The sequence below is a fragment of the Martes martes genome (assembly GCF_963455335.1).
Source record: "Martes martes genome assembly, chromosome: 7".
Lineage (NCBI taxonomy): Eukaryota > Metazoa > Chordata > Mammalia > Carnivora > Mustelidae > Martes > Martes martes.
The window spans coordinates 116174776-116197160 of record NC_137894.1 but is presented as its reverse complement, the minus strand read 5'-3'; the positions used below and the strand labels follow the sequence as shown (position 1 = coordinate 116197160).

Genomic DNA, 22385 nt, shown 5'->3' with positions numbered 1-22385 from the left:
TTCACCGTTTGGACCTCTTCCCCATAACTAAAACAACCCATAGCCCACAGAAAGTGTGTCATAAACAGAGTCCAGAAATACAAGCCAGCGACTACAAATTAGCCCTTCACCCCCAATTCTGAGGTGTCTGAGCTCCAGCATCACAGCTGACAGCCCTGTCCTCCCAGGGCTCTTGGCATCTTATATATAGTGATGACTCGCTGGCTCTGAGAAAGTGCCCAGAGAGCTCCAGGTGGTTCTGGAAGCCCAATGCCAAGCATACCACGTGGATATAATAGCACGTCCTCCCCTGTGTTCCCGTAAACATCACGAGTACACAGTCCCTCAGTAGCTCAGGCCAGCATACCTCAGAAACAAAAGGAAGCCCTCTCTCCGTGAACACATCTGAGAATAAAAGGCACCTGGGTTGACCCTGGAGGCATTTGCTACCCACAGCCTCGCCTCCTGAGGTGGTGTGTTTGCCCACCCAGTTCTGACTACCCCTTTTAAACCCCCTAATCATCTCTGTACACAACAAAGGAAAAATTCCCAGTTTTAATATAGTGACGGAGATTGCAATCAGAATATATGCTGTAAAATGAAATAAAATAAAATAGAAACATTCACGTTTCTGTAACGGCTCCAGTCTGAAAGAAGGACCAAGGAAGCGGACTTTGGAGAACACGTGGGTGTAAGGTGGACTGGGGGTAGGTAAGGGGCTGCTTCCGTTGCCCAGCCCTGCGTGGCTAGTGGCTGGGAAGGGGACAGCAGTGGCATGGGGCCAGGTGAGAGCAGTCACGTGGTGAAAGTGCTACTCACCAGCCATAGGCTGTTGCAGGGTAGAGTGAAGGAACATGTGTCAGATGCTTAGAAGAGTGTCTGCCCCAGAGCCAGTGCTATAAATGTATTACTGTTGATGCTGCTTTTATGAAAAAAAGAAGCAGCAGATGCTGAGGGGCTCGGGGTTTGACCCGAGGGGGGGAGAGAGGATCCCTGGGAATTGTGCGGAGGTGCTGGTGGGTGACAAAGGACAGATGGAAAGGGAGACATGACAGCAAGATTCTGGCCCTTTCGCACTCGCAGTGTCCAATGGAGAGGCAGCAGTGTGGCCTGGGCAGGGGGACATGGGGCAGATGCCTGGGTCATGCGCACCAGGTGGCAGGTGACATCCCCAAGCCACCTCCTTGCAAGGAAGGAAGGGGGCTGTGGCAGTGGTGTTATTTCTACCAAGAAAGACAGGCCCATTTGCCGTCATCACACTTCTGCCACCTCACTAAATCCCAGATAACGTTCATGTAATACCACAGATATTTGGTAGGACAATAATTAGACTCTAAATGGCATCCTAATCATTTGAGTGAGGTCGTCAAAATGCCACTTGCGAAAATGTTGTTTCCTTTTGGGAGCAAGAGCTCCTCCTTTCCGGTCTCTTATTTTGGCTTTTCATAGACCAGCCACCTCTGAGGGGGATCCAGGAATGAGAAGCTCTTCTGGCACAAGGAAGGGATTTAGCAATTACCTTCCTAGTACCCAAATCCCAATGACATGAACTGGGTGCGTGGCAGTGACAGCTGGACACTAACCACAAGCAAGGAAAAGCCAAAGCCTATTTTTGGAATTCGAGAGCGAGATTCAACAGCCAACACCCAGGGGGGAGGGGGCAGGAATAAAACAATCAGATACCCCTCAAATTTAGCCTGCAGCTTATGTCTAAAATCCATCAGTGTTAAAATAGAACAAATAACCCAGCGAACTGTCTTCATTATTCACCTCTGTGGGCAGGTTGGCTGTGTCCTGAAAGTTCCAGTCACAGAGATCCTTCCGCGGCTGAGGAAAATTTTCTTTTCTACATCATATATCCTTAATGAGTTAGTGGATAAATGTAATCCTTTGCAGTTGTGTAAAACTGTGGCTTTTTTTTTTTTTTAAACTTTAACACAGCACATAGATAATATTTCATGTCTTCACTTGCAGCGGTGAAAAACTACCTAAGCAATTGGGACATTTTGGACAACTACCTTTTCTTTCTTTCTTTTTTTTTTTTTAAGATTTTATTTATTTATTTGACAGACAGAGATCACAAGTAGGCAGAGAGGCAGGCAGAGAGAGAGGGGGAGGTAGGCTCCCCGCTGAGCAGAGAGCCTGATGTGGGGCTCGATCCCAGGACCCTGGGATCATGACCTGAGCCGAAGGCAGAGGCTTTAACCCACTGAGCCACCCAGGCACCCCTTGGACTACTATCTTTAGGAGAGTGTTGGCCTCATTCTTCCTTTACAGATGGGGAAACTGAGACCCAGATGGAAGACAGGATCTGCCCAGGGCCACTGAAATCAGAGCTCTGGTGCTCAGTTCCGAGCCCCTATTTCTAAATTAATTACAAATAAAAGTACACACGACAGTGGAGTTTGAGAGATCTACTCCACAAGAGTCAGGGTCCAGGAAAAGCTTCTAAAAGTCATGCTTATGGGACTCTCGGCTAGAAAGAAAAGTCCCCCCGGCCCAGGTTTTGAGGAAACAGATGATGCCCATCAAATCTTGCTTAATAAGATTTCTCCTCTGAAATGAGAAATAAAATAGAGCAAACCCCCCATCCGTGCCCCCATCCATTTATCTGTTTGCTTTACAACATCAGTACTGCTCCAAGCAGAGGTTTCTCAAAGCTTTATTGCTTTGGCAAATGCTGAAATTAAAGGATACCACTGCCTCTGGCCATGGTGGGAGGAGTAGAGAGTGGGCTGTTTTTCAAAGGTCACGGATTTTATTATAGAATTTGAATGTTGGATGCCATCCTCTGGCACACTCTCTGCTCAAATCTACGAAGCAACTCGACCGACTCTGCCTAGCGAGTGACGGGTCTCCAGGGTCCTACTCAAATACTGTTCCATCTGCCGCTGTGCTGCTATTGCTGCTGCTGATTACTCTTGCAAAATCAATCACTAAATTCAAGAAATGGGTGTTTCGTTCATCTACCGCCTCCTCCTCCACTGCCTTTCACCTTGGGTCTTCATCTGTTCTCAGTCCTCCTGCCCCGGCTGGGGGCCATGGGTGTCTGCTCTTCAACAATGCGGTGACAGTAGCCCAAGGGCGTGTCATACACAAAGCAGGTGCTCAGTGAATACCTGAATGAAGGGATAAACCTGCCTCGAGTGAGGATCCATTCTTCCGGATATCCTTTAAGGGGGCCACCCGAAACAAGAGAGCACTTGGGAAGAGGATCCACAAAATGCTCAGAATCTGAGATCGATGCGTGTGGCCTGGGAGCCAGATCCAACCTGCTGCTTGTTGTCATAGAGCCCAACAGCTAAGAGTCGTTTCACAGATGAACATTTGCCAGCAGTTTGATGAGAGGAAATACTAACTTTGAGTTCCGATTAAGTGAACTGTTGTCCTCCAAAACCATCCCATTCTTCTCATTAGTGGACCGGTATTATAGAAAGTTGTACTCACTATTGTATTTTGAATTTAATCAAGAGAAAAATCTGTGGAAATTTGTTTCCTCTCTTGTCATACCTACATAGTATCCTTGATTTTGCCTCTTGGTTATCAAAGCCTAAAATATTTAGTGTCTGGCTCTCTTTATAGAAAAAGTTTGGCAACCCCAAAACTAAAGGAATGGGATACTCTGTGCTCAAGGGAAGAAGACAATAGAACAGTTGCTTTCAATCTGATGGGTTGTGACTGAGGCAGAAGTGGCCTTGCCCTATTGTTCCAAAGAGACAGACTAGATGGAGGCTGCAGGAGACAATCTTCAGCTCCATTCTTTCTAACAGCTAGAGAGGAATGGGAGGTATGTATTACACACCCAGGGCTGTGCTGGCTATTTTACACCTATTGTCCCAGCACACCTCCTAACTATCTCTAAGGTGGAAGCCCAGAGTGGCGAACCCTTCCCAAAATCATGAGCTAGGAAGAGTAGTGCCAGGCTTGGAACTCAGATGTGCCTTGACTCCAAGCCTGTTTTTTTCCACTATTGAATGAAGGACCCTACTAAGGGTCAAGCATTATCTGCCAAGGTAATTACAGAGGGCCATTTCCTTGAGAAAGCAGACTATCAACACCACTGATAAGAACAATAATGTGCACTTTGCATACACTCTCTCCTCAATCCTTACAATAACCCTCAGAGGAAGGTCCTATCATTATCTGAATTTTCCCCCTTGGGATAGGTTTAGAGAATTAAAGGAATCTGCCCAAGTTCTTACCCAGCATATAAAGCACCAGAAATGAGATTCAGATGAAGATCTGATATCAAAACATGAGATATTGTTAGGAGGGTAACACTATCCAAACAATCCACAGAGTCAATGCAATCTCTATGAAAATTCTAACAGTCTTCTCTGCAGGAATGGAAAAGCCAATCTTCGAGTTCCTGTGGACTTGGAAAGGGTCCTGAACAGGGGGAAACAATCTTGAAAAAGGACAAAGATGGAGGATTCACACTTCTTGATTTCAAAGCTTGTAACAAAGCTATAGTAATCAAAACCATGTGGTACTGGCATAAGGAGAAACAATAGACCAATGGAATAGAACTGAAATCCCAGAATCCAATCCACACATATACGATCAATCAATTTTTGACCAGGGTGCCCAGTCCATTCAAAGGAGAAAGAACGGTCTCTCAACAAATGTTGTTAGGACAACTGGATTTCCAAATGCAAGGAATGAAGTTGGCTCCCTACTTAAAATACAGAAATTAACTCAAAATGGAGCAACACGCTAAATATAAGAGCAAAAACCATAAAATTCTTACAGGAAAATATAGGAGTAAATCTTTAGGACCTCGGATTTGGCAATGGATTCTTAGATAGGACACCAAAGGCGTGAGCAACAAAAGGAAAAAACTGACATAATAGACCTCATCAGAATTAAAAGCTTTTGTGGATCAAAGGACATTATCAAGAAAATGGAAACACAGCCTACAAAAATCAGAGAAATATTTAGAAATCATAACTGTTAAGGGTTTATTATCCACAATAAATGAAGAACTCCCCTAACTCAACAACAGAAAGATAAACAACCCAAATTAAAATGGGTGACAGTCTTGAAGAGATATTCCTCTGAACAAGACACATAAGTGGCCAAAAAGTACGTGAAGAGCTATTCGACATCATTAGTCATTAGGGAAACGCAAATCAAACCCACAATGAAATACCATTTCACACCTACTAAGATGGCTATGACAAAACAAAACAAAACAAAACAGAAGTAACGAGTATTGGCTAGGATGTGGAGAACTTGGAACTCTTGTGCCTCGCTGCTGGTAATGGAAAATGGCGCAGCTGCTGTGAAAAATAGTTTGGTAGTTCTTTGAAAAGTTAAGCGTAGAATATCATATGAGCTGGCAGTTCCACTCTTGGATATATACTTAAAAGAACTGAAAACAGAAACTCCGATGTGTACACCAATGCTCATCACAGCATTATTCACGATACTCAAAAGGTGGAAACATTACACATGTCCACCCACAGATGAATGGATAAACAAAATGTGGCATATATACACGGGAGTATTATTCGGCCAAAAAAGGAACAAAGTCCAATACATGCTACCAGATGCATTATCACAACAGAATGGGACCTCAAAAACATGAGGCTAGGTGAAATCAGACATAAGGCATAAGAATTGCATGCTTCCATTTACATGATGCGAACTCACAGAGACTGAAAGTAGATGACAAGAGGGAATAGGGAGCTACTGTTTGATGGGTAAAGAGTTTCTGTTTGTGGTGATGGAAAATTTGGAAATAGTCATGAAGGCTGCACAATATTTTTTTTTTAAAGATTTTATTTATTTATTTGTCAGAGAGAGTGAGCACAGGCAGACAGAGTGGCAGGCAGAGGCAGAGGGAGAAGCAGGCTCCCCGCTGAGCAAGGAGACCGATGCAGGACTCGATCCCAGGACGCTGGGATCATGACCCGAGCCGAAGGCAGCCGCTCAACCAACTGAGCCACCCAGGCGTCCCAAGGCTGCACAATATTGTGAATATAATTAACCACTGAATTGTACACCTTTTAAAAAGGTTAAAATGGCATGGTAAAATTCACTAAGGGCCATAAGAAGAGAGCAATGATACTTAAGTCAAGAAAAGCTTCCATAATGGTGGAAAAGTAGGTGCTGGCGGCCATGTCGATAGCTGAGATGCTTCGGGGCAGGCCTGCCATGCAGGGTCCTGGTCGCTGCTGGGTGACCCCTGAAGCTGGACCAGAGCTGGGATCTGTACGATGCTCTGTCCCACCTTGGGCCCAGCTCTTCCTCTGTTACTATTTCCCAGCTACATGACCTTTACCCTTTGGGCCCACCTGGGGAAGACCTATTCATTATATATTCAGGGAAAATTTATCTCAAAAATCAAAGGAAAGGGAATGGGATTAGAAAGTACATTCGCTTTGAAGCACTGGTTTATTCAGCAGGTTTTTACTGAACACCTACCATGAACTAAACATTCTGCCTTCATCTCTCAGAAGTCTTCAGCCCTATTGGTCAGGTCACACTGACACTGCCTAGGGAGCTTGGCACCCAGGTCAAGGCTGGGCTTCTGCAGTCCAAGTGGGGCTGCACGAAACACCAAACTCTAACAGAAACTGACAAATGGTAGGCCTGTGAACAGACTTAGACGTTCAAGTGTTTTTCACAATACTCCCTGATTAAATAAGTGTTTGGGTTAGGAATGTGTAAATTGTCCCTTTGGTACAAGCACTAAGCCAGACAGTTCTACCCACAGAACTATAATGTTGTTGAGATTTACCATAAACAAATGAATATGAGTTCAACAGGGAAGATAAAAATATCATTTCTGTCTCCCAAGCTGCCATAGCTATGTAGAGGGGACACATACACCCTTCTAGAGGGACCCCATAACATTCTGTCGAAATGGAGCCATTAATAGTCAAATTCAAGAAACAAACCTACTTAGCAGTTTGGGTTCATTCTGAAAAACAGAGGAAGCAAGCCTTGTTGCTTTACTTTTAATAGCACGGGTTGTCATGCCAACTAGTGCTGCTGTTTACATTGAAGGGGGAAGAAAGAAGTGTTCCTTCCTACACAGACCTTTCAGGGAGGCTCACAATTAGTCTTTTAAAAACACGAAAACTCATCGCACTGGAGATATGGCAAACATCGTGCTTATATTTAAACCTGTCAGAATGAGGATATGATAACCTCTGGTTTGTATTTCCTTTGTACTACACTTCTGGCCCAGTATCTGGCCGCGCAGTGCCCTGAAAAGAAGAAAAGCGTTCTGTGGGCACCCACGAGGGCAGCCAAGCTTGAGCTGAGAGAGGAACTGTCCATCTGGAATAAATACAACTGAAGAAACAGACAGAGAGGACAGTTTTCTCGCGAGAGTGTCTCTGCTCCCCTGCAAAGGCACAGTTCCTGAAAGGCTGGGTCTGCACCATGCCACAGGACAGACCAGAAGTGTCAGCGAAAGGGGGAGAGCAGATGACAAGACCGGCTGGGCACCATGGCAGAAGCACCCCGTCCTTTCCCCTATCAGTGTGGGAGTGCTGAGGAGCTCAGCTCAGCTGGCGAGGCAAGCCAGCAGAAGGAGAATGGGCCGTGTCTGATGTGGAGTGTTGGTGGTTGGGGACAAGAGAAGGCAGGAAAGTCTGAGGCAGGGGGAGGAGGTAAGGGGTCTTCTCTCCCAATAGCCTGGTTGTTGTTAAATTCTGTTTATAAAAATTTTCAGCTGGTATAAAAGATCTGTGCAGCGTCGCTGAGGCTGGGAGGACCTGCTCGCGGACAAACCAAAGGGGGATATGGCAGGAGCCCATCAGCAAGGGGCACAAGCAGTCTGTCCCAAGGGGGCTGAAAACCTGGCCCCGCACTTTCAGTTCGGTGTCCTGTCCTACTTCTCTTGCACGAGAGCAAGCTCTTGGCTCCTGGATCCTCAGGCCTCATGCCCTTTACCCCCACAGTCTTGAGGATGAGTCTCTCTGCTCTGAGACTTTTAAAATTCCTATCAGCCCTTGATGTACCAGCTGTTCCTACTCTCTCACGGGCACCCCAACCTCTAAACATGGCTGCAACCTACCCTGTCTGTTCACCTGCAAGGAACATGCCTTGGACTCACCAGTCTTCTCTGTTCAGTTGTCTTTTCGTGTCTTTCTGTTTGATCTCCTGAACTAGACTGGAAGTTTCTAGAAGCCAAAAGACCTTTTTCTTTTTTCTTTCTTTTTTTTTTTTTTTTAAAGATTTCATTTATTATTTATTTGACAGACAGAGATCACAAGTAGGCAGAGAGGCAGGCAGAGAGAGAGCGGAGGAAGCAGGCACCCTGCTGAGCAGAGAGCCTGATGCGGGGCTTGATCCCAGGACCCTGAGATCACGACCTGAGCCGGAGGCAGAGGCCTCAACCCACTGAGCCACCCAGGCACCCCAAAAGACCTTTTTCTATACACACTGTTACTTCTCCTGTGCCTGGCCACTCCTGGGCATACGGTGGTGGGAACAGCGCAGTAACACACAGCTGCCATTTAATAAACTCTACTTATTATCATGTAGTAGGTGCGGGGCTCTGTTCTGAGTACCTTACATGGTTTAATAAATAGCCTCACAATGATCTGAGATAGGTATGGTTATTGTCCCCATTTTACAGAAGGAAAAACCAAGGCATAAGGGATTAATGACTTGCCAGGATCACCCAACTGTTATCTGGGAGTGGCAGAGCCAGGACCCAAACCCAAGCTTCCAGACACAAGGGCCTGGGCCCAGGACATACGAGGTTGCTGACCTGGGTCTGGGGTCTAAGGAGACAGAGTTAGGGTGGAGTGCCAATGGAGGGGAGAAGAATGGTTGGGAACACCTACAATAATACATATATGACACTATCCCATTCCTTGAAACTTACATAAATGTACATGCATTTACTCATAAAGAGATACATGAAAAGACGGTCTCTACAATGTCAATGGGTGGTCAATCTCAGGAGGGCAGGACTCTAAGTGACTTTTATTTCCTTTTCCATACTTGTTTGTGTTGTTTGATGCTTCAAGAAATCTGCAAGGTGCTGCATATTGCAAAAAAGATAATCGAGGAAGTCACTTTCCTGATGGGAGGAAAAGGAATACAAGACAAACGAAGTAAAAAGTGGGGGGGATGGGAAGAGCCATCAAATGTTTCTGCACAGAAGGGTGGCATGACACTCCTGTGTCTTAGAAAGGTCGCTTTGGCGACAATGTAGGAGGTGAAGAAGACATGGACCATACTACCACGATGAATGACAGCAAAGATAATCACTAACACTCACGGGGTCCCCAGAAGTAGTACAGGAAGTTTAAAATCCAGCTGCCCCCATAGTAGCACGACTCACCAGAGTCAAATGCCCACCACCGGATAACTGGGTGAACATATTGTGCTAGATCTACACAAAGGCATGTTGTTCAACCACAAGAAGGAATGAAGTTCCGATACGGGCTATAGCATGGGTGACCTTGAAAACATTACTCTGAGAAAAGCCAGATATCAAAGGTCACTTAGTGGATGCTTCCAGTTATAGGAAATATCCCAGATGAGTAAATATCCCAGATGAGTAAAGATTGGTAGTGGAGAGGGACTGGGGGAACAGAATGGAGGATAACTGCTTACTCAGGATGGGGTCTCCTTCTAGGACTTGATAGAAGCGATGCCAGCATAGCAGTGAATGCACCAAATGCCACTGAATTATACACTTTTAAATGGTTACCTTTATGTTACGGGAATTTACCCCAATTAAGAAACAATACAGTTAGCCTTTTAGCCTAGAGCCCTGAGAAGATGGAAGGGCAGATGAGAAGAAAAGAGAAAGAAGAAGAAGAAGAAAATCCCAGGAAATGAAGGAAGCAGGATCCTAGGCCTGGGGCCAGGGGAGAGAGGGTCTGTGCTCAGCCAAGGCTGGACCTTCCGAAACTGAACACCCAGATGTCAGGTGCTTTCTCTTAGATAGGGCCTGTTTTAGTTAAAAGACCAGAGACGACATGGCCATCAAATGTTTGCTGGGGGCGGCTCCAACTGCAAAACTAAGTAGAAACAGCAAGAAAGGCTGGAGCCATGTATTCAAAGGCCTCACTACTGGAAGCAGACCCTGCCCTCCCCAGCACCAGACTCATCAGACGACAGCTGCCTGCGGCCTGGCTGCCTCCCGCTGCATGAGGGGGTGGGTGGGGGTGCTCATGGGCAGGGACCATGCCTCGCACATGGCTGAATCCCGGCCTTAATCACAGCCTCTGGCTCAGTACAGGGGACTCCATATATGTGTATTATGGAAATGAATGTCCTCCATTATCTCTATCTTATTAACTGATTTATATATTTAATAGATAATACACACATATGGTAAAAAATCCTTCAAGGAACATATAGTGGTAAATTTCCCTTTCTCCCACCCTTGTACTCCCTCACCGATGAGGCACTCTCTGGCCCTGTCCTCATTGCTTTAAATGTGACCAGCGCAGTGAAATTCTGAATCGCAAAAGCTCTGGCAATGGGATCGGACCACCTAGTGACTCAGGTATCAGGTCATTGCCACAAGATGGAAGCTATGTGTGATACCAAGACAAAAGTCACCAGAGTGAAAATGAGGCCCCAGTATTTGGTGCTGGAAGGAGGCGTGCGGCAGGCTTGCAGAGGAATGCTGCTAAGGTGACAGCCGTCCCCCTACAGCCATTCATGGCATGACGAGAAGCCTGTGGGCAGGAGCCATCCAGCCAGCCAACCACGCCAGCCGCCCCAACCTCCTCACACCTGTTCCTGACGTCGGTGAAGTTCAAGCTGAGGAAAGGCCAGATTGCTACATGATGGGATGAAAGGAGACATGCCAACCACAACCAGCCTCGGACCCAGAGAGATGCTTTCTTTAGTGGTTTGTCTGGAGGAAAAAAAGTTCACTGGAAAAGGACTCAACTGGGAGCTGGGTGGCACTGTCCCCATGGAGGGGCTCCACAGTGGACACAGCAGACAGGCACTACGTTGGCTGGGAGGGGAGGGTCCCGGGAAACCAAAGCACATGGAGGGGGGAAGAATCCGGGCAGAGTCCCAGGGGATGAGCCACATGTGACAGGAGCACTGGGCAAACTGCTTTATCTAGCCGGACTGCAAGGGGCTTTTTTTGAAGCCTGAGTAACCATTGCCCTGTACAGTCACCAAACCAAAGACTAAAAAAAGACCCGAGCCATGCAGGCTCATCTGTCCTCCAAGGCTCCTGCCTTGTGTGGCAGCGTCACAACAGCAGGCTAGGGGGTGAGCCTGGCGCTCATCTGATTCCAGCCAATGTGTTACTACATTTCAATCCCTGTCCCCAGGCTCGGAGGCTGCTGGGGTGTGTATAAATTTAGAAAGAAAAAGAAAAATAACATGGAAAAGTCCACTTTAACAAAATGAGTTGTTTCCCTGTTTCCTTCCTTCCTTCCTCTTTCTGTCTCTCTCTTCCTTCCTTCCTTCCTTCTCCACTAAAGAAAGAATAAGCCGATCGTGGCACTCATTCAGTCCTTGCCTGGGTGGAATCTGGTCTTCTGGGCTACTGCTCAGTAATGCATGACCGAAGCCCGAGGTTAACTAGCTTCTTCTGAAAACCGTGTTAACAGTTAAGCTTCCGTCCTCCATGTTCTTCAGAAGCTGAAGGAACAAAATGACAGGACCTTGCACAAGATCTGTAATCAACTCGGGTCTCTTCTGAATGAGCAAAAGTCTTTAAGTGAAAACTGTGTTTCTTGACACAAGAGCTGACACCTGCTCACCTGACAATCACGTGCCTAATGGGGCCACTTCACTGGCCATTACACATCCATGTTTTAAACAGAGTAAAACCGGCTTTCTAAGGAAATTAGGATTACAGATGGGAGATTTGGGGTGATGGTAGAAATTACCCTGCAAGAGAAGCTGCTTGAGAAATGATTGCCTTCCCTCACACACAAACTCAGTGGGTTTGGGGCCACTGCTAGGAAGTCGCCACCAGTGAATTCCATGATCCAATCATTTAACCCAATTCCCATTTCACAGAGTTAAGAGCCGGGCCAAGGTCACATGGCTGCCAGGGACAGAGGGGTCAGGACCTGGCCTCACAGCTCTTCTCAGTGCTACTTTGGCTAGCACCGCCCCCCCCCCCCCGACAACCGGAAAGTACCAGACTCAAGGGCTCTACCTCTGACAGCATCTCATACTGGCCTCTTCTTCCAAGGGCAATGGTCAGTAGGTCATAGACCACCGAGGCACTCTGCAAGCTGATGAGACGGTCACTCTTGTGCTCGGGTGTTCTGCTCAGCACAGCGTCCCGATTGGCCTGAAAACAACACAGAAGACGAGAGGAGCAGCTGGTGAGTCAGCCCATGCACACAGCTATCATGCATAGAGAAGCCATCTAGGCCCTCCTGCCCCTCGAGGCTTGCCAAGGGCCTGGAGACAAGGGCAGGAGCGAGTAAGGGGCTTGTCACCTTAGCTTGTTTACTCAGAATGCCCCGAGCCCTGCAGCAGGAGGTACAAGGTATTAGCCAAACACAAAGGCCTGGAGGTGCGGAGCCAGAGGACCCTTGGGACCCTTGGGACCCATCAGCTGGCGGTTGCAGGGGGCTTTAAGAGCTGATGCCAAGCAGGGTGGTGGCTCCTGGGCTCGGGCCCACCAGCCAGCCCTGCTGCAGACACCGCCAGTGCTCTGGGGTGGCAGACTCACACACCGGGGTGGGGGGGCTCTCGTGTCTTGCCTGTCGGTGCAGCTCCTGCTCTGCATTACACAGCGGGGGGAATATCCCTAGCCCCATACTCCCACCATCACACGGTGCCATTAAGTTCCCTCAGTCCTGCAGGAACGCATCGTACTTTTCCTCTGTCACGAAAGCAACATTCAGATCCCTCTATGGCACCTTCATTGGAACAGACTACAAAGACTAATGCAATCCTGTTTAGGGAAGCACAGAACAGCTGTAGAAGAGAAAGCAAGAAGCAGTCCGAGTTTTGTTTTAAAAGATATTACCAGAGGACTCAGGAGAACACCTTGCCTCTTGCACATCTCCACAGCTTGCTGCAGAAATACAGCAGGCACATTCGAGCTTATTAATGTCATCTATCTAGAAATCAAATGCTCTTTACGACAACGTGCTTTCATTACTTTTTGAAATTTAATTTCTCTAGGGAGTCTCCAGACATATCACATGTATTAGGGCCACTAAACAAATCTAACCATTTTCCATCCCTCCCTGCTAGGGAGTTCAGAATCAATTAAGTTAGAGTTTGCCTGTCTTTTCTCCCCCTGCTCATTACCAGAAGCTTCCAGAATTATCCATTCCTAGGAGGAGAGAAAGGGCCCCTTGGTTTTTCCTGTGCAAGTGGTAGGTGAGGCACCAGGGTCCCTGGTCCAGGCAGGGTGAGGGCTGACACGCCCATACACTTTCTCCCTCACTAATGAGACGAAATGCCTTCTCTGTTTGTGTGAGTCCAAGCCACTCACTTTTAGCCATCCATCCATACTTACTTTAAAACTCCTTGCTCTAAAATGTCAAAGACAAATAAGAATATATAAGACAGGCCACTTCCTACCAAGTGAGTCATCTCTTACAGATACAAGCCTGCTTTTGAAGATTTCATTCTAAGGCTTTCTTGTGAGGAACGACTTTGAGCCAACAAAGGAAGCTCTAAGGGAAACAGGGGCTGCTGTAGGGAGTCTCATTTTATTTACTTGCTATAAATGTTCCATATTAGGACCAAGGCCTGGAAGAGAACAAAACAAAACAAAATACTACTTAAGAGAGATTTTTGAGTTATGCCAAGTACATTTTTTAATAATTGGTGTCTTTTGATTCAAACCTCAAACAGATCCACAAATAAGAAATATCCCAGAACACCGTCTCAGAGGTAATTGTGCAAATGTAGTTCTGATAAGTCCTTTCTCCTGGGGAAAATGCATTTGATTTGAGGTGAGAAAGCAGTACAATGCCAAACCATATCTTACAGGTGGAGAGACTACGGACAAACGGATATTTCTAAGTTAAAGTAAGAACCAACGAAGAATACAATTTTCTCAGACAACAAAAAACACAGTAATTCTCATTTGGTTCTGAAATTGAGCACGTGCATTTTCTGTCTAAAAACCGAAAAATCAAGCAGTCAAGAAACATGAAAGAGGCTTCCAAAAGGAACTTAGTTTAGACTTCTACCTACATCATTATGGAACAATTTACAGAGAGAACATAATCATTTTGGTTGGAAATCCAGACCTTCATATTTACTGATGATGTCACTGGGTTTCACCATCCTCTGAAGAGAGTTTCCAGAAATTAAATACCACAGAGCCACATCTGATGGTCTCAAAGGGATCTCAATTTTGAGTATTATTAGTTTCTATCATTTCAATTAAGGAGCAGAAAAGGTGGAGACATCATTCCCAAGACATCTACACTTGGAGCAAGCATTTTAGATCTGTGGCTCTGTTTTCCAAGTTCTAAATGGGAACACATGATCTGACAACGGAACACAATATTTTCGATTAGAATTGTCCAAGAAATAAAAAATGTGTGGTCGCCACTCCTTCATAACTTTCCCAACATAACCAACCAAGTGTGCCCAAAGGAAACTCACTGCCAAGCTGCGAGAAGTCCCCGTCAGAATGAGGGAACATGAGCTAGGGGGCCACCATGAGGGGATCGCCCCCCACTGAAGAACTTATGGCAAAGCATGGTGAGACCGGCTCATTCGAAAAACAGTTACCAAATGCCACCAGGTGCCAGCCTGTTCACATATATGCCTTCCCCGGCCGTGCCAAGGCAAAGTAGAGAATGTAAATGACACCGTTCTGAGTTACCAGCTGACAGTCAAAGAAAGATGAGTCAAGGGGGGCAACCTGTTTCCTTCAGAGGAAGTAAGGCCAATGACGTCAAAGAGGTTCCAAATAAAAAAGCAGTGGTAACTCAAGCAGTCTTGCTCTTGTAAACATCTCTGGGCCATTTCGCAGAACAAGACAACGCAAGGCTTGAAATTAAGGCAAGAATGCTAGCCTCCCTGACTAATCCCAGCCTCTCTGGATCCCTCCTTCACTCAGCCCATCGGGCATTCTTCTTGGGCTCCGCTTCTAAATCCTCTTCAGCTGGGTGTGTTTCATGCCTCCACTGAAACCACCTGCTTGGGGAAGAAGGCAAATACCTCCTCTTGCTTCGGTCACGATTCCTGTTCCTCCTCCTCCTTCTCCTGCCTGCCTGGTGAGGTGGGAGACATGGGAGGAGACAGTCTGATCCAGAAAGAGCAACAGACCACTGCAAGATGCATCCGTTTTGCCTGCTCTGGTCCTCAGGTTCCCTACTCATGGTATGAGGGAATGGGTATGAGGACATCTAGGTCCTTCCCAGTTCCAGGAGCCTCGCCATCCTGTCCAGGTGCTCAGCAAACACCACTTACATGCCAAGGGACTGACTACTAGGACACATTGCCTCCCACAGCTTCAAGCCTGGGCAGTCATGCCTAGCACGACGCAGAGCAGAAACCCAATAAATGGTGAGGAATGAAATTTTAGACGTAAACTTTGATAGCCTGGCCAGACATTAACAAAACATTTCAAGGGAATCCAATGGCCTGGCAAAAACTCCCTCATGACAGCAGAGCCAGGGAAAGGAGCGCGCTCTCGCAGCCGGGGACTCCAGAGTGCCTGGGGAGCAAGTGGGAGGCCTACCCGGGAGGCTGAGGCTGCTTATCAGGCTCCTGCTCCAAAAACCAGCCATTTGCAGCCACCACCCACTGATTGATCCCTGAACTCTCCCTCCCCCCGCCCCAGGCAAGTTGAGGTGGCTTGGAAAGGTTACCCTCGGGGGACTTCCTTCCCTTCTCAGGATTCCTCTGGTCTTCCTTTCAGCTATAGTTTACCTATCCACAATTGTGTTTGTGTCCTATCAATAATCAGTGGGCCAATGAATGAACTCAGATGCCTGTAACCGGCTTGCCAAAGAGAAGCTCCATGCTCCAGGCTGAGCTTAACCTACAAGGGACACTTCTAACTAGCCCAAGAATTAAGAAACATCCTTCTTCTTAGGGGCGCCTGGGTGGCTCAGTGGGTTAAAGCCTCTGCCTTTGGCTCAGGTCATGATCCCAGGGTCCTGGGATCGAGCCCCACGTTGGGCTCAGAGCCTGCTTCCTCCTGCCTGCCTCTCTGCCTACTTGTGATCTCTGTCAAATAAATAAATAAAAATCTTAAAAAAAAAAAAAAAGAAGAAAAGAAACATTCCTCTTCTTAAATCCCTATTGTTCCTTTCCTCCCCCAAGCCAGGTATCCCCTCTAGAAAGTATTCTTTTCCCAAGTAAAATAGCCGCTGTACTGATGGAGTGACCATATCAAAAAGAGGACTGTAGGAAAGGGGGGTGGAGAAAAATTTGAAAGCACATTCTACTTACCATCGATTCACTAATCAGCAGTAACAACAGGGCTTCTTCAGTATTTTCTTGAGGACAAAAAATGCTGTGTAAAGAAAATCTGAATTTTATACATGGCAATTTCAAGATCATATGAAATACATGACGATGAACAGCACTGAATATTAAAAGCTAGATTTTTATGTAGAACCATAAAATATACTATATCATCTGACACTTGAATTAATTTGCTTATTTCTATGGTAATCTATGGAATTTATACATTTTAACTATGCACTTTAATAGCAGGCAGCAGAGTGAAGTCAAGCTATAAAAACCACAGTGAAAGCCCAAAGAACATATATGCCTGTTATAGAGGCAGAAATTGAGATTGCTACAAACTGACATCATCTCAGTGATAAAACTTTCTCCTAAACCCATTTTGGGGGTATAGACTGTAGACACCTCACTAAGCAGTCCGCTTTTTTTTTTTTTTTAAGATTTTATTTATTTATTTGACAGACAGAGATCACAAGTAGGCAGAGAGGCAGGCAGAGAGAGAGAGGAAGAGAAGCAGGCCTCCTGCTGAGCAGAGAGCCCTATGCGGGGCTTGATCCCAGGACCCTGAGATCATGACCTGAGCTGAAGGCAGAGACTTTAACCCACTGAGCCACCCAGGCGCCCCAGCAGTCCGCTTGTTACCTATCACTTGCTAACTGCCATATCTTATACTGTCCTTCAGATAAAATAAGAGATTGGAAACAATTTTAGATTTTGAATCATTTCTAGAATACTGTAAGAACTTGGGCAAGTCACCCTAATTAAACACACATGTTCTATTATGGGGTGGCATGCAAGCACTAGTTGTCTTATTAATCTATTTTATGGAAGTTGGCCGAGCTCTGACATCTGGGACTAAAAGAAAAGGCTTTTAAGCTCAATATTGCTCAAGATTAGAGAACAAAAATAACAACAAAAACCCCCAAACCTAACCCCGACCTCCATCCTTTAGAGCCTACTTTTTTGGTGCTTTGAGGATTTTTAGAGACTTGCAGCATTTTTTCCCTCTGTTCTAAAAGCTCTAGAATCCTTTGAGTAGAATTGAGAGTGTTATCACCAATTGAGCCAAACTCGATTCTTTTTCACGGAATGAAAGAAGAGAGCAATAAAAATGAACTTGGTTTAAAAAAAAATTCCTGGATGTTTTAGAGATGATCAAATAAAGACTAAATTTACATCTTCCCAGTGCTAACATCACAGTCATTTAATTTAAGAGATGGGATGATCCTCCCCACCCCTCAAAATGGCAAAAAAAAAAAAAAAAATCTTCCATATCGTCATTATAAATACTTGTTCTCTTTGAAGTGCTGGCAACTTTTGTATGGCATCAAAGGACCAGGAAGAGCAAGACAAAAAAAGCACAGGGCCCAGTTCTCTTTCTGTACCTCTGACGTCCATAGGGGTAAGGGGACCACCTGTGGAGTGGTTCCCATTGCCCTTGCAGGGCTAAAATTTGATGAAAAGTCTGGCCTGTAAGTGGAGAGCAGGATTCTGGGATTTGCAGAGAACTTCTTTAAACAGGTAGCTTGAGGGTAGCTGGGGTTTTCGATGACAGAACTCTTCTTCCCCTTCAATTCAGAAATAGAGCCTACAGGCTTTGAATGAAGAGTGCTCCCAAGCATGTGTATGTGTGTGTGTGTGTGTGTGTGTCCACCCAGCAATTGTTTCCTGCCATCCTGGCCGTGCTTACGTACCATTGGGACCTTACCAATCGAGCAGTAACATTAACCATTTTTTCCATGGCGGCTAGCCAGTTCTACATGGTCTAGACTAATTGAAAAGAAGAGAGCCCATGCTAATTGTGACTTAACACCAGCCAATTCAGTCCATGGATAATCCCCAAATTCCATCTGAGCCATCCAGCCTGCTTAAATGCTAAGTTGTGTTATTTTTACCAGAGCTGCTAACAAGTAGCACATTAACTGATTCTAATTCCACTTCCTCTACCCTTCCTTTTGAGGCAGGCGAGATGGGACTCAGGAGTGCGGCAAACTCTCAGAGCTGGCAGGAAGAAATGGGCAGTGAGAGGAGGAGGAACGGCAGTTTTAAGAGACATGCTGAAAAACTAGACACCAGAATGCCCCTTCCACTACATGTGGATTCTCTGGACCCCCTCTCTGGCCATTTCTCCCCTGTTCTCTGTTGAAGGAGATAAGGAGCTCAGGGTAGATGGTTGAAACCACTGGGCTCTTTTGTGACAATCTCCTCTGTGGGCCCAAGAGCATCAGGGGAGAGCCCTGGGTGCCCAGGCCTCAGCCTTGTGGAGTGGAAAAACTGGGGGCCTAGACCAACAGGACATTGACTGAAGGGCAGGGTGTAGGATAAGAAGGGACAGGGAGCACGCAGGGCTCACGGACAGTGAGGACAAGCTGCTGGTGGGAGCACAGTGCTTCTGAGCAAAGCTCAGAACTGATGGTGATAACTGGCCAAAGCCCAGCCACCTTACTAACTCGCGGGCGGACCTTCAGGCAAGTTGCTCATTTTCTTACTTTGGGTGAATTTATCTACTCATTGTCTGACTCTACACAAAAGGAACAAGGGCAAGAATCTTCATTTATGGATAGTGATCATGACCTTGCCAAGGTTGCCAGATCACAGCCCTTCCTAAAAATTTTCCCAGATGGGTGAAAAATGTCACTGTATGTGGTAGAAACCATCCTACAAAAGAAATTAATCCAATTTTATCCAAATGCAGTTCATCTTTCTGTCATCTTTAGCTATTACACAACCAATGACAAGCTGGATGTCTGAAAGTCAATGGCACCATCCAGGTGTCAATGCAGACCCCAAGTAGGTGAAGGAGGGCTCCGACTGTTCTCCAAGGAGAACACCTCCAACTCACAAGGAAGTTATGTGTAAATGACAACACTAACTCTAAGGCCCAGCAATAGTGTCTTTCTGGTTTTTGTTTTTGTTTTTTTTTAAGATTTATTTACTTATTTTCAGAGAGAGCGAATGAGCAGGGGGAGGGGCAGAGGGAAAGGTGGGAGAGAATCTCAAGCAGACTTCCCACCAAGCAGGGAGTCCAACTCTGGGCTCACGCCCACGACCCGTGAGATCATGACCTGAGCTGAAATCAAGAGTCGGATGCTCCATTCACCGGACCACCCAGGCGCCCCTGCCTTTCTAGTTTTAATATGTCTGGCCCGGTTGTGAAACCCCTAGAGAATTCCCAGAGAAATACAGCCTCTGAACCACAGCCAGTGGATAAAAGCTAAAAAGAGTCAAAGCCCACAGTGGCTACAGCTCTGCTTCGTCCTCGAGTCACACCGTTAAACGTGCTGAGGCAGAAAGTACCTCAGTCTCAGGTCTGTATGGAAGGACAAAAGTTCCAAGAAAGGAAAAGGACTTAAATTAGTCATTGAGAGTACCTGTTGGTTATGAGGGATCAGCTAGTCTGACCTGAGGATCACCCTGGCACACAATTCCAGACAGGCCAACACCCCTTCGTGACAATAAAGAAGGGTCCTCCATTCAGATCAAGTCCACTGAGCCATTCTCTGGAGTGGACTGGGTGAGTCCCACAAAGCCTATGGGGAGGCCACCGGTGCTTTTCCTGACCCTTCAATGCCCTCATCTTCACACTTTCAACAGTGTCGTCATCCTTCCCCAAACCCTGTGCCCTGGCTCAGGGAGGTTCAGACCTGTATTTAGAAGTCCACAACACTCACCCTCTCCTGCGGGGCCTACAGAGGAGCTGAGCACCATGTCTGGCTTTTGGTAAATGTTTTCATCACCCACTTTCTGGCACAAGAGTAGTTTTTAATCTCCTTTCTTACTTTGTGCTAATCATGAAGTCTAACATGCATTTAATGATCTAAGCCATCTCAAGTGTTTTTTACAAGGAGGAACACAACAGCAGGAAGACATCCCTGATGTATGTGCACTAAGGAACATGTGTGGAAATGTTCACTGCAGCACATTCTAGAAGAAGGATAAACCAAAAAAAAAAAATCTGTATTTTAGGTGCTACGATGAAAAATAAATGAGCTCATGTGATAGAAAATGCTTCGAAAGAAGGACAGTTAGATAAGGTGACTGGGGCATACCTTTCTGAGAAGGTAACAGTCAAGCTATTCGGGCCTGGGCCTGAATGAGATGGAAGCAGCCCCATATGCGAAACTACTCTAGCATCCATCACGGTAGAATGGATCAATATATTGGAGTATATATGGAAAACTTCCTAATAACGGAAACAAACTCCGGCTGCATGCAGAAACATGGATGAATTTCTCAAACATATCAGACAGAAGTTAAACAGAAGAGTTTTTAATATATTATTCCATTTATATAAATTTCAAAAATGGCCTATACTAATGAGTGGGCTCGGACTCAGGATGGTTACCCTTGGGTAGGGGCAGTAATCAGGAGAGGGTACAAAGAGGGCCTCAAGGGTTCTGGCAATGTCTGTTTCTTGATCAGGGTGCTAACTACATGGATGTGTTCACTTGGTAAAAATTCATCAAGCTTTATACTTTTGGTTCGTGTATTTCTTCCAGTATGTGTTATGTGTCAATAAAAAGCTTACTTAAAAAATAAAAAAGTGGGGTGCCTGCATGGCACAGTCAGTTAAGCGTCCGACTCTTGGTTTCCACTCAGGTCATGATCTCAGGGTCCTGGGATCAAACCCTGTGTTGGGCTCTGTGCTTGGCAGGGAGTCTCTCTCCCTCTCTTTCTGTTTCCCCCGAAATAAATAAATAAATCTTTAATAAATAAATGAGCAAAGGTCAAAAAAATTCCTCACAGAAAGACCTAGAAGGAAGAAAGTAAAGAGGTCCATGGCATGTGATCCCTTTTCTATCTAGGATTGTCAAGAGAATGAGCACCCTGTTTCCACTCCAGGTCCAGGCCACAGTGACAAGGAGTGGAGTTTTCTGACAGAGCTCACTTTTCTGCTGGATTCCATTATGACCAGCTATTCTGAATGGTCCTTGTGATCTGCTGGAGCTGGAAGGCTCTGTGCTCATATTTCTCATAAGGGACTAAGGAGGGGAAGCGTTTGAGACTACTGGCCAAGATGGGGTTTAATCATTATCTGTGGATTCCCTTTTTTACCTGCCAAGCAGCATAACTGAATTGGTGTTAATATCCTTTTTGCCTAATTAGAGAGTCCTGGTGATCAGGGAGCCCCAAGACAAGTATAATCCCAACAGGCTTTCTTTCTCTCTTACCTAATAAACCAGAATTATCATTGTGAACAAACAAAACTAGAAACAAACAAAACTAGAAAGTTCAGAACTGATGGTGATAACTGAAAGAATAAGGATCAGTGTGGAAATTAATAAAATTTTAGTGAATAGAGACACAATAGAAAAAAATGAACAAATGAACAAAAATGAACAAATGAACAAAAAATGAACAAAAAAAAATGAACAAAACCAAAGTTGCTTCTTGAAAAAGATCAATGAAATTTGTCAAAGATTGGCTTAGCATCTGAAAATCCATTAATGTAATACATCAACAGAATAACGAACATACATGATTCTTTCAATGGATGCAAAAAAAGCACTTGACAAAATTAAATATCCTTTCAAGATAAAGAGTACCCACAAACCAGTAATAGAAAGGAACTTTCTCATCCTGATGAAAGGTATTTATAAAAACCCACAACTAATTTCACACTTAATGGTGGAAAACTGGATGCTTTTTCCCTCCTAACATCAGGTATAAGACAAGGATGTCCACCAGTCCTTGCCATTTCTATTCTGGCCAAAGCAATTAAGGAAGAAAATAAAATAAAAGCCATCTAAGTTAGAAAGGAAGAAGTAAGACTACCTCTATTTGCAGATGACATATTCTGGTATGTGGAAAATCCTAAGGAATCTAAAACATGATTTGAACAAATGAACAAGTTCAGCAAGATTGCAGTATATAACATCAATACAGAAAATCAACTGTATTTCTCTATACCTGAAATGAACAAACCAAAAATGAAATTAAGAAAACAATTCCACTTATGACAGTATCCAAAGGAATAGCATGCACACACACAGTAAGTTTCAAGAAATAAGTAAAAAAGTATACTCTGAAAACAACAAATAACTGTT

At 45.4% G+C, this 22385-nt stretch overlaps 1 protein-coding gene across 2 annotated transcripts in view; it reads right to left on the bottom strand.

Annotated features, from left to right (window-relative positions):
- Positions 1–22385, bottom strand: part of TTC7B (tetratricopeptide repeat domain 7B) — a 248850-nt gene that overhangs the window by 109701 nt on the left and 116764 nt on the right. For both annotated transcript variants that reach the window (XM_080807351.1, XM_080807352.1), the window contains exons 8-9: positions 16321–16384; positions 12095–12232 (exon numbers count right to left, since the gene is read on the bottom strand). In XM_080807351.1, coding sequence (XP_080663477.1) covers positions 12095–12232; positions 16321–16384 — 202 coding nt within the window. The remainder of the gene's footprint in view (positions 1–12094; positions 12233–16320; positions 16385–22385) is intronic.